This window comes from Ascaphus truei, chromosome 3, assembly GCF_040206685.1.
Source record: "Ascaphus truei isolate aAscTru1 chromosome 3, aAscTru1.hap1, whole genome shotgun sequence".
NCBI classification, from domain to species: domain Eukaryota; kingdom Metazoa; phylum Chordata; class Amphibia; order Anura; family Ascaphidae; genus Ascaphus; species Ascaphus truei.
The window spans coordinates 245154096-245166861 of record NC_134485.1 but is presented as its reverse complement, the minus strand read 5'-3'; the positions used below and the strand labels follow the sequence as shown (position 1 = coordinate 245166861).

The 12766-nt window shown below is 41.4% G+C and overlaps 1 protein-coding gene across 3 annotated transcripts in view; it reads right to left on the bottom strand.

Moving 5' to 3' along the window:
- Window positions 1-12766, bottom strand: part of VWA3B (von Willebrand factor A domain containing 3B) — a 161324-nt gene that overhangs the window by 136205 nt on the left and 12353 nt on the right. The window contains exons 2-8 of one of the 3 annotated variants that reach the window (XM_075590547.1): window positions 12409-12468; window positions 9424-9626; window positions 7182-7270; window positions 6040-6290; window positions 4825-4984; window positions 3420-3589; window positions 1142-1245 (exon numbers count right to left, since the gene is read on the bottom strand). In XM_075590547.1, the coding sequence (XP_075446662.1) occupies window positions 1142-1245; window positions 3420-3589; window positions 4825-4984; window positions 6040-6290; window positions 7182-7270; window positions 9424-9565 (916 nt within the window). In that variant the 5' untranslated portion in view covers window positions 9566-9626; window positions 12409-12468. The remainder of the gene's footprint in view (window positions 1-1141; window positions 1246-3419; window positions 3590-4824; window positions 4985-6039; window positions 6291-7181; window positions 7271-9423; window positions 9627-12408; window positions 12469-12766) is intronic. The other 2 variants (XM_075590549.1, XM_075590548.1) reach the window with 2 other exon arrangements.

The following is a 12766-nucleotide window of genomic DNA, read 5'->3' as shown; positions in this document are numbered from 1 at the left end:
TCACAAACAGACAATAATACACAGAGGATCTAGGCGTGTGTTCACAAACAGACAATAACACACAGAGGATCTAGGCGTGTGTTCACAAACAGACAATAATACACAGAGGATCTAGGCGTGTGTTCACAAACAGACAATAATACAGTAGTACACAGAGGATCTAGGCGTGTGTTCACAAACAGACAATAATACAGTAGTACACAGAGGATCTAGGTGTGTGTTCACAAACAGACAATAATACACAGAGGATCTAGGCGTGTGTTCACAAACAGACAATAATACACAGAGGATCTAGGCGTGTGTTCACAAACAGACAATAATACACAGAGGATCTAGGCATGTGTTCACAAACAGACAATAATACACAGAGGATCTAGGCATGTGTTCACAAACAGACAATAATACACAGAGGATCTAGGCGTGTGTTCACAAACAGACAATAATACAGTAGTACACAGAGGATCTAGGCGTGTGTTCACAAACAGACAATAATACACAGAGGATCTAGGCGTGTGTTCACAAACAGACAATAATATACAGAGGATCTAGACGTGTGTTCACAAACAGACAATAATACACAGAGGATTGATGAAGTAATATTGCTGAAATGAAGATACTGTTGATATTACTGAAATGGACTGGGGGGGTCTCTGGAGAAGGATTGAATGCAATGTTCTGTTTCCATTTTGTCTGATTTGTTATGTTTTTAGTGTCCATTTTGTGTGTAAGAATGGGGAGTTGGTGAGTTTTGCTCTTGGCAGATTTACGACTGTGCCTGTAGTTTACGCCCACATTCCTAGTACAGTATAAGGTTGTACTTGGTTCCTTTTACAGAGCTGTTTTAAGCCAGTTCTAACCAGGTTTTAAGGAGCTGTAAAATGATTGGTTTAAGAATTAAGGAGTGGTTAGTATATTCTGCCTGGTAACCTATTTTTAACAAAGGAATCAAAAATGTATGAGAAGGCTGTTTGGACACTCCCTGGCAGAGAGTCTTATAGACTTTTGAATGTGTATGATCATACTATATGTTACAATAAACTACTCATTATCAACGAACCCTGTTTGTGAGTTTGCAAACATTGACAGGTTCTAGTCGTGTGTTCACAAACACAGCTAATCCTGCCACACACGCACACTTTACCTGGGGAAGTTTTCTCCTTCATTGTTTTTTGCATAGAATGATTGTCTCCATCTTGTGTTAATTGCATGCCAAGGTGTTTATTTCTTTCTGAATATGCATGAAATCTGTATGAAAAGATAACGTAATAAAGCCAAATGTTTCATAGCTTATAGTTTTATTACCAGTATTGTCCTTGCAATTAGGCAGAGCTCTTTTAACAAGCCCCAGGGGGGTATCCTTCTAATTTCAGGATGGAGAGCTGCTCCTCCAGCTCAGTAGTTCTCACTGATAGTTAGGTGAACAGGGTAATGCTAATACCAGAACACTACCAATGTACCAATTTGGAAGGTACTGTGTTGTGTCTTGTTTTTGTACCAACTGAAGATAAGCACAATAGTTATCTTCACAGGGGTGTGAGAGCTGAGGAGAATTCTATTGTCCATTATCTCCTGCTTCTATTGACTGGAGATCAGAACCTTTAGTTACAGTAATTAGATCTGCTGGGGGATTGGTGGCATTACTACTCATAAAACAACGTAAAGTGTTAAGTGTGTTTATACTGGCAAATGCAAATAAGTACAACAGCTGTTTTCAATTGCAGTAAGCTGCACATGTTAACCCTTTCAGTGCTGTAGAGGTTGCGGTGCCAGTGCGTTCACGTGACTCTGGCGGCCATTTTGGAGGAAACGGAAGAAGAGGAATTCTCCTCCTGCATTTCTTTACTGGTTAGATCCCATCTTGCGCTCCATGGAAACACAGGATGAGATGACTACATGACTTAGGCCCGTTCTATACTGTATGCGGCCGTGTATAGAGCCGGGAGCTACAGGTACTGTGTGTGTGTGTGTGTGTGTGTGTGTGTGTGTGTGTGTGTGTGTGTGTGTGTGTGTGTGTGTGTGTGTGTGTGTGTGTGTGTGTGTGTGTGTGTGTGTGTGTGTGTGTGTGTGTGTGTGTGTGTGTGCGTGTGTGTGTATGGGTTGTGTGAGTGAAGAAAGTCCTAAATAAGATTTTTTATAAAGGAAAATTGTTTTTTTAATAAATATTTTTTATTTTATTTGTGCACGCATTGACACTCACACGCAATCGCACACACACACACATCTATACAAACACACATCCACACATACATACATACATTTGAGCGCCGATAGGAGCGCAAAATCATCCTTCCCACGTCTTCCCCGCTGTCTGTCGGCTCCCCGCTCCCTGCCGTGCGCACGCGGCCCTTGTATAGAAGGGCTGGCTGACCTGAGCCATCTATAACTGCCGTGCGCAAGCCCGGCGTAGCAGGCCCCGGCACTATAGAACCAGCCTTAGTCACTCTTTTAGTGACAGGAGGGCTCTCTCTCTATCTGTGTCTCTCTCTCTGTGTCTCTCTCTGTGTCTCTCTCTGTGTCTCTCTCTGTCTCTCTCTGTGTCTCTCTCTGTGTCTCTCTGTGTCTCTCTCTGTGTCTCTCTCTGTGTCTCTCTCTGTCTCTCTCTGTGTCTCTCTCTGTGTCTCTCTCTGTGTCTCTCTCTGTGTCTCTCTCTGTGTCTCTCTGTGTCTCTCTCTGTGTCTCTCTCTGTGTCTCTCTCTGTGTCTCTCTCTGTCTCTCTCTGTGTCTCTCTCTGTGTCTCTCTCTGTGTCTCTCTGTGTCTCTCTCTGTGTCTCTCTCTGTGTCTCTCTCTGTGTCTCTCTCTGTCTCTCTCTGTGTCTATCTCTGTGTCTATCTCTGTGTCTATCTCTCTCTGTGTCTCTCTCTGTGTCTATCTCTTGATCCATAAATGAGAATAAGGTTTACCTGGAGTATGGATTCAAAATGTTTAACCCTTTCACTGACAGAGGGGACTGTATCGTGAGTAACAGTAAAATAGATAATTACCACTAAATATGTCAGAAACGAATAATTATCTAGTGTGACTAATCTAGATAGAAGTAGCGTATTTTATTATCCTTTTATATTTTTTTCCATTGGAAATGTGATATATATATATATATAAAATGTATGGCTAATTGTTTTCTTGATGTTGTCTAAGGCTGCGCTTGTAGTGCCGGCAACAGCGACGCGACGTCACGTCAAAACAAATGTATTGACGCCATCACGTGCACTTATAGTAGGCGTGACGCGACGGCGCAGCGGCTTGGTCGCGATCGCTGGAAGTCACTTCAATTTGATTTATCCAGCGATCGCAGCGTGACATCAGCATCGCCGTCGTGTCGCTGTCACCGGCACTATCAGCGCAGACTAAGACATATTCACTTCATGGCTCTTTAACAAACAACAAACTAGTTTTAAGATATATATTTTTTAATACACACCTGCCAGCTGTTTGATGACTTAACTCTTTCAGAAATGCCCGAGTTTCCTCTCTCTGGGCGTGATAGGACACTGTATGAATGGGACGCGGGCTTTTAGAGAGGCGCTTTAGCATAAGCTGCTTCCTGTCTTCAGGAATGTCTCCCGCAGCAAAATAGGAGACAGCTTCAACCTGCGATGAACCCAAATGTTACTTTCAAATTAAGAGCAGGAATCTAGCTATTTTTTTTTTCAGATGCATAAAAAAGAAACAATTCTAGATGGAAAAAAAAAATGTAACTTCAATGATGTCACAGACAGGTAGCCCTGACTGAGGGGGAGGGAGAATTTGACAATAGACAGAAGCTCTACACCCCCTTACCTTAGTTGTTCCCATGGCGGGTTCTTAAAAAAAGTGTTTAAAAGACGGGGCAGGCAGGTTAATTTTAATTTAATATCTTGCCAGATGAGTGTCTATGAAGAGTTAGGCCCACATTTGGCCTGAATAGCTATTGAAGGAAGACATGCCTGCTGGGCGAGAGTACAGGTAGTCCTCGCTATCCAACGTTTCACTTTACAACGAATGGCATATCCAACGCTTTACAATGCAACCCTACGTGCTGTTTTTCGACGCCGGAATAAGTTATCCAACGCTCACCGCCACTAATTAACATGGGACTCACTTTACAACGGTGTCACTATCCAACGCTACTTCCAGAGCGGATTTCGTTGGATAACCGAGGACGGCCTGTACAGAAGCATATGGTGCCACATAGGGTGATTAGCGCCACCAATGGGGATTAACGGGCCTCTGTTGTGTGCTGATGGCCTTTTCCTAACGTTTAGGGGGATGTTTATTATGTTGTTAATTGTTAAGAATAAACCAATAAAGCCATAGCTAGCAGCTCTTTTGCTGGATGTTTTCTTGGGTTATGCATTATTTAGGTGGTTTGATGTGTTGAGGACATCACTAATACAGTTGAATGATTCCATAAGCGAGTCCAACAGACAAGCAAATTGTCTCAAGTAACACATTTTAGTTTACATTCTTTGCGATCATGTAACAGGTCAATTCACACTTATGTGGTAGCAGATAACACTTTGTATTAATAATATCAGTTATGTGATGGGAGGCACCAATTTAATGGCTACAGAATCCATGTGTGTTCGTTATTATGTTACTTTGTGTCTCCACAGGGGAAATTAAGTTTCCGCTACTAATGATTGTAGTATCAAACCCTCAGAGAGAACTACAGTGCACTTACAAGAGTTTATATTGCAGACTGGAGAATGCATTGCATTGTTATGAACAATTGTATGTAGCCCTACATCTTCAACATAAACATGTCCCTCCTTATTGATAGTAGGGTTTTCCTTATGCAATAAAATATTTTTTTAGTTAAAATCTGTATATGTTGGTAAACTTACAACCTTGTCACCCAAGGCTTTTGACACGGCCTCAGCTGCACTATCTGAATTGACCGCTGGAGGGTGCTGCAGGTTCCAAACCCATTCCACAGCAGCTTCTATAGAGTGCTGGGTGACATGGACAACTTCCTGCTGCCATTTCACTGGCTCTTGCGAAGCCCTATAACAGAGCAATCATAACACATTAGGAGAGACTAGAACATATTTTAGGGCTGTTTACAATTTAGGCACAAAGAGAAAGTAAAAACTTGCTCTCATTTCTGAAAAGTCCACCTACCTGAGAGTATAAAAAAATGTGTACTTAGTACACAAAAATATATGCATTTTTCACTGCTAGTGTGTTATCAACAACTAGTGTGTGAGACTAAGGCTGCGCTTATACAGACGGCGACGCGAACAGTGACGTCACTCCCAATTGGTGCAAAGGGGAGACCGTCGCCGAAAAAAATCAAATATCAGTGACTACCAGATTTCTGGTAGCACTGTCGCTCCATCGCTTTGTCGCCGTCGCGTGCACTATAAGCGCTTGCGACAGCGACAATGCTTTTGTTTTGCCGCTTTTGTTTTGACACTATAAGTGCAGCCTTAGATACCCGATTGCAGTCAGATGCTCAATCTCTAATTGCTCTCCAAGGTTTCCACCTTAGCCAGAAGTTTTTAGGGCAATCATGAGACTTCTGTAACTACCAAATTTAATTATTTTGAACAAAAAGAAGCACAGAACAGAACTGGATTTAATTTACTCTGTGTATAAATAAGTAAGTCACATTTTCAAGAATAGCTGTGCTGGTCTGCATCACTACGTCTGCTCTGTCAATGTGCAATGTGGGGGGATATAGTCTATTGCCAACAGCATTCAAATGTACCCAAAGCCCTTTAACTAGTGTCCTTATGTATAGACATCTCCTACCATAGCTGAAACCGTGACAGCCAACACGACTTCCTAAGGTGCTCTTTATAACATGCTGTGTAAACCGTTTTAGCTGACGGCAAACACTGCAAACTCTGTTATACCAGTTAACTCGCTAAATGTATATAACAACGAGAGTGCAGACAAGACCTGCAGTCCTCACAGCAGAGGGGCCACCTTCTGTAGCGATCTGTGCAAAGCATAGAGTACAATCACATCGGTACATTTCAATAACTAACCAGAAAAAAACTAATATAGGAGAAATGTAACCCTTGCTGCGGGGATAAATAAATGTGTGCACTTACCAAATGATGTTAAATTTAGAGATGTGTGCCACCTGCTCCCTGAGAACGAGGCAGAGTGCATCTCGGCACAAGTCGTACTGCACTTTGGACACGGCGCCAAGGTCTAGAACAAGGACAACGGACTGTTCTTGGATAACACCGAACACCTGTCGACTTCCACTCGTGAGCCACTCCAATCTCTGCTTGTAAAGCTCGATGACATCTGTCACGCACTCTTCCTTCTGCTGGACTTGCTCTTTCTTGGCTGTCAACTTGTCAGTGAAAAATGAAGTAGTACGACAATGAAATATTGTGATGGCTGAGGCATCCATGCAAGTTACATTTTTCATTTTGTGTCCAACTTTGTATAACATGAACTGGACAGCAAAAAATGTGGACAAACCTTTCAATTAACCCCTGTAGGATTATGTACTTGCAAGTGTCACACACTGTCTTGAGTAAGTCATTAGATCCCTCTATTAGTAAAGGTGTTACATTAACCAACAAACTATTCCAATTTTGCTGGATCCTACTCAGAACTGTTTGCAGATATATCATATGGCCTTAATATTATGTGATGAATGTGTTGACCCTGATGATGGTCAATACATGGTGGTTGAACATGCGATTGCTTTTCAGCAGATCTCTAGTTGATAATTGCTGGTTGATCGAGTGCCACTAAAAAGTGCTATATTTTGTTACAACCGTAATTTAAAAAAAAAAAGCTCTATATTTCATGTTTCTATAATATACAGCTCAACCTCGTTACAACGCGAATCCGCTTAGACCGCGATGCAAGTGTGGCTCCCATTTTTCGTATTTATAAATACTTTACAACACGATTATTGGTATCTTAAATACTTTATTGTACAATACATACAATTGTACATTATTTCTAATGCGATCCGCTTATAACGCAATGTGATTCTTTGGATCCCAAGCACAGCGTTATAAGGGGGTTGAGCTGTAGTATGAAAGCAAAAATATATGGAAAATAAGTGAAATATTATTATTTAAAAAAAAAAAAAGGTTTTTATGGTGTACATATCATGCCTTTTGTACAGATCTTTGTCATGGTGCTGTGGCCTCTAGAGAGCATCTTATAAGGGTTTTCTGTAAGTACTGTATTGATATGCAGACTTACTAGTATATTTCATACTTACATTGTATATTTTACCATCGCTGTTATACTGACGAAATAGACCATGACCATACCGTGAGGATACAGGTCTTCCTAAGTTGTTCACATAACCTATGGAAAGAGAAAAGTATTACAAGTCATATTACTGTCGCGAAACGTCACCAAAATATTGAAGCAAATAGCCGGTGAAGAAACAGATGTCACACATTGCTGAATCTCTGCCAAATAAATAATTGACGGCTTGTTTAAATACACATGGATGAAATTAAAAGCAGTGACTCCCTTCTTGTCCCTCAGTTGTCAAGTCTAGCTTACTGTGTCTCTATAAAGAGTGGATCTGCAGCAAAGCCAATGACTAAACTCAATTGCAAGACTTAAGACAGCTTGAATCAGCCTCTTTACCCTCGTTAAAACGAACATGCTGCAGAGAACAGGGAAACTGAGTATAACTCGATATCCAGACCAAAAAGCTCCTGCCTCTTAGGAATTGAACTGCAAAAATACCAGAGTATTCCTATCAGATGGCAGCTGTAAACGTTGCTGGATTGATCCTATCTGCTCAAGGGCAGGAGGATGAATAACGTCTATGACCTCTACTTTTGCCGATTGGCTGCCCTATTTGCAGGTACTGGGATCAGTCTGGGACAGTTGACCAATAAAGAATACTACTGTGTATACTTATCTTAAAAGTTATTTTAATTACATGGTATTCCAGGGGCTGGGTGGATTCAATATTCTGTGTGTGCTCCATTACATCACTTTTTTATATACTTAGTAGAGCACATTCCAACATAGGAAAACATCCCAACCTGCAGCAATCTGACCTCGGCTCTAACCAAGATGCATGCTGACATGTTTCATTCTGCTTAGCAAGAGACATCTGCAGTACAGGTGGTAGGATTGAGCAGTGGCAGGGAGCTGGCAGTCTTTCATTGTGATATTTTGCCAAGCTTCCTCTCCAATACACAGATAAGAGTACAGCTGTTGGTATAGTAGTGCCAACTATTCTACCCAATCTCCAAAATAGTTTGACAGATGGCATTACTGTTCTGATAAAAAAAACACGTTGGCAGTGGTATGCCATACAACACCATCCAGTGCCAGAAGACACCTTTAAAGCCGTCATATAACATAGCACTTCTTTGCAAAACTATTTAAAATGGCAAAGCTACAGTGAAAGTAATAATGAGTACTATTGTGCATTTTCCACCATCAAAAACATTAAGGCCTCTGAACAATTGCAGAGTCAATTCCACAGTGAAAGGCCTCTAATGCCACATGCTTCAATCCAAATGCCAACAGAAAAAACAGCACAGTGGGAATGTATTCGCGGTGAGAGAGCCTAGTTTCACGCAGGACAGTGCAGAGAGACAAAATAGTTTCCTGAAAGATGTAGTGAGTTAAGGTTTGATGCCCATCCTCCGAATCAGGGCTCCCTAAGTTCAGCCCTCGAGAGCAACCAACGGGTAAAGTTTCCAGGGTCACACATACCTAAGCAGTTGCCATAGTGAAAATTAGAGCTAGATCAGTTAGTGAACTACAGTATGTGCTAGTTAAATGTTGACCATGGCCAGTCACTTGAGAAAGAGCTTTGTACAGCTCGAAACGTTGTGTGTGCCTAGAATAAATTTATTTTCTACAAATCCGTAGTGCCCTGGATCCTCCACTTTGTTCATATACTTTGAAATTACACCAGACAGGTTTTTTCCCTGAACCACAGAGCACCGGTACCTCTAATCGCAAGTATATTGCTTATATAATACATGTTTAGGTGTGCAGACATAACTCTTTATTGATTACACTAGTTAAATGTTGACATTCTGGCCTGTTGATCTAGAGCAGGGGTCTCAAACTCAGTCCTCAAGGGCCACCAACAGGCAAGGTTTTTTTAACCATCCCTGCTTCAGCACAGATGGCTCAATCATTGGCTTAGTCTTTGACCAGCATCTGTGCTGAAGCATGGATAGCCTAAAAAGCTAGCCTTTTGGTGGCCTTTGAGAACTGAGTTTGAGACCCCTGATCTAGAGGATTAAACTTGGTAAACTCTGCTCTAAATATGTATGGCCATTTTTACTAAGCCGTGCTTGCCCGAAAGTCATTTCCTGGGGCCAAAGGACACAAAAAAAATGGTTCAAGTTAAACATTTTAGTTTGTGTCCAGCTTTGCATGTAATACAGTATGAATGGGACCAAATATGTGGGGAAATCTTAATAGATATGGGCCTACGTGCTACATGGTTAAGGAGCTACGAATGTGGGAAGTACCTTCCTTCTGCTGGAATCCCAGCTGGGCCAAGATCTGCAGCAGGGTCAACTTCTTTCTTTGGAGCCCATGACATCGAAGCCATTTCGCTGATGAGACTAGTGCCCGCGCATCCACCTCACACAGCTTTCTTCTAGTACTCATCTCTTTCTTGTTGGAAGTAAGGTGTGATGCAGTATGTATTCGGTACCTTGTCGTGTAACATCTAAAGATGGGTAAATGCAGTGGAGTATGACATTCTGGATCAACAAAACATTTTCTTTTTTTTTAAATGAAGTATACCACGCTATTCCATGAGTGGTACAAAGAATACTGGACGGCTTGCACATCGGCCCTGTTAATACTAGTATTTGGCTTTGGAGATAATACATAAAGCAGACATGAGATAGTAGTTTGCTATAATATTAAACGTTACCAAACACTGCCCTTAAGGAAGCATTTAAAAACACCTGTATTACCCCCTAGGTGGCTTCCTATTGGCCCGTGTGATGCGTGACATTTAAAAAAACATTACATGCCAGCATCACCTTTAGAGGTCTGTATATTGGAAAGCAGGGGGTCCTCAGAGATTATATTAACACGGTTCAGTTCCCCTTGTGAGGAGGCGGGGGAAGATAACAAAGGCGGAAATGCTACTTTGCAGCTCTAGTGCAATTATTTTGCCCTGTGAGACACATTATACATTTTTCTGTGTTCTAGGTAAGAATCTATATTTGTACATTGTAATGCAAATGAAGCCCTCCCTCTATGTTGCATTGACATTATTAAATCTTCCATATATTTGGTTACAATGTGCATCATTTGGCCATTACCAGTAGCAGAAATGGTTTGCTAGTACGAGATGGTCCTCGTCATCTGTTGTTTTGTTTTCCGACAAATGGATTATCCACCGGCTCCCGACGCGCTCTGTGGGATACATTATCCGACGTTCGCCGCCACTCATTAACATGGGATGCGCAATCCAACGGTTTCACTATCCGCCGCGGCTTGCGGAACGGATTCCGTCGGATGACCGCGGAATGCCTGCACCTGTTATTTAATGCCACTTGCTTCATGGCAGGATAGCTGTTCGATGTACTGTATGCTATTAAGTGTAGTGTCTATGTATACATGCAATACTTACACAGAATGGTTGCAAAGATAGGAATTTACATTTTGTGTTTATGAATTCAAGGGACTTGTCTCTAATTCTGCTAGTAATTTTGGGAGTGTCAATAAAAGGAAATACAGAACATACATATTATAATGGGATGTATGAAGCTGTTTTTCTGTGCATCTTTTTTTCGAGCTTTTTACCGTTAGGTCTCAGGTGATTAAAACCTCTTCGGATAACAATATACTGTAGATGAAAACGTACATCTGATGCAACTGTCAGCGGTGCGTCAAAACTGATATACAGGACCCCATTATCTTCTGATATACATGCCCTCATCGTGTCTGTAAATTCAGCTGTGTGCATTGTCAGTGGTAGGTGATATAATATTATTATATATTTCTGTAAGGAGAAGCTAAGGGTGGTAAATGCACTCTAGCGCCGGTTCCTTTTATCGTATATAATTGAAGTAATCGGTATATAATCCACAGCAATGGTTAGGGGATAAAGCAATCTTGTAACAGAAATTCAGTACTATGGAATCTTTTAAATGGGCCTACAGTATACTCCCTGAAGGGACTGAGCAAGGGGGTAAAAACCCACTACCCAGAGCCTCATTGGGATGGTCCCAGGAAACTCTATTTAACCACAAAGAATAATGTCATGTTGAATGAAGATAATTACTCACATCTCTGGAGTGTCCCCATCTTATGCTTGTGCTGAAGTGTGCTGCCACTGGTAGAACATCAGGATCAGTATCAGAGAGGGTGTAGCGCACAGCAAAGAGAGTGGGTCAAAAAAAGGAATTTCCAAAAATATTTTCCTTTATTGGTCCATTTAGAAGAAAACGAAGGTGTCGGACACCTTCGTTTTCTTCTAAATGGACCAATAAAGGAATATATTTTTTTTATTCCATTTTTTGACCCACTCTCTTTGCTGTGCGCTATATATTTCTGTAAGAGATGTGTGCAGAGGTACATTTAATGGAGACCGATGAAGGTGAAATGAAATCCTGGCTTTATTGAGTCCGTTCCTTTAACAAGGCAAAATATACAAAAATATACAAAAGCAACAAACACCTATCCCTTTGTAAGGGCTAACTTACTTCCCCCAGTCCCTCTCTACAAGACTGGGAGTATAAGCCTCTTTCCAGCCTAGTCTCAGCAGTACCTTAAAGCAGGTGGCCCTTCAGGTGAGTGGTGTCCAGGTGTCTTAGTGTGCCTGAGGGTCTTTCTTTCCTTAACATCAGTCCAATGGATAATGGTAAATCGCATATGGGCCCGATCAACAAACTTCGAAGAATACTTGTCATGGTGGATCTCAATAAGAAATTGCTATGTTCTACATAATACAGGTATACCAATACTGAGGAAGGAAATGTAGTGTTCAGATTTTGTATCTCCTAGACCAGTGGTAGGCAGCATGATATACCCCAACGGACTGAAGCCCTCAAAGGGGCGGCACATTACATCACATTATAGAACGGCGTTTCTCCCTGCCCCTCCAGTCAGGTTCTTAATTAATGCTGGCATGCTAATGAAAACGGCCCCACTCCTCTCCTTACACAGGGAACAGTGATTAGTAGTTGAGGGAGTAGGAAGAAGCTACGATCCACACCAGCAACATTTCCATTCCCTCTGCACTGGGGAGAGTGGGCTGCAGTGGTGGCCAGGGGTTGGGGGCCGCAGGTGAGGCCTCCGAGAGTGGTTGCCTGTTGCCCACCAAAGATCTAGACTAATGTGGAGTCTGTAACATACTGTATTGTGGATATTTGTAAATTACTTTTAATTCGCCGGCCTGAAGAACAAATTGCAAAAATGTTGCAACTGCCAATAACATTACGTGTGTTTTTGCATTTAGAAGAAGTTGTGCATTGAATATTTGTGTTACTTACTTTCACTCCATTTTCCAGGTATTTCTAGTCATTTGCGACTGCAGAGTTTTATCATCTCTTCTAAAAATAAAACAAATGTATATATTATTTTTTTTTAGAAAGCACTAACAATCTCTTGGTGTGGACCTTCATCACTAAGCATCAGAGGGAAAATCTTCTCTGCCTGAAACTAGGCAGTGCACTTCACTTAACTTCAATGAATAGCCTATATGCAAGGATTGACTTAACAGGTTTGTAATTCAGGCGCCTCATAGAATAACTATTACCTCTATAGGGAAAATATGACAGCGGATTTTTGATTATTTCTCTGCATTCTCTCTTTTGTTTCTGGCTATCTCTTCCTGCTCACCTACCTATA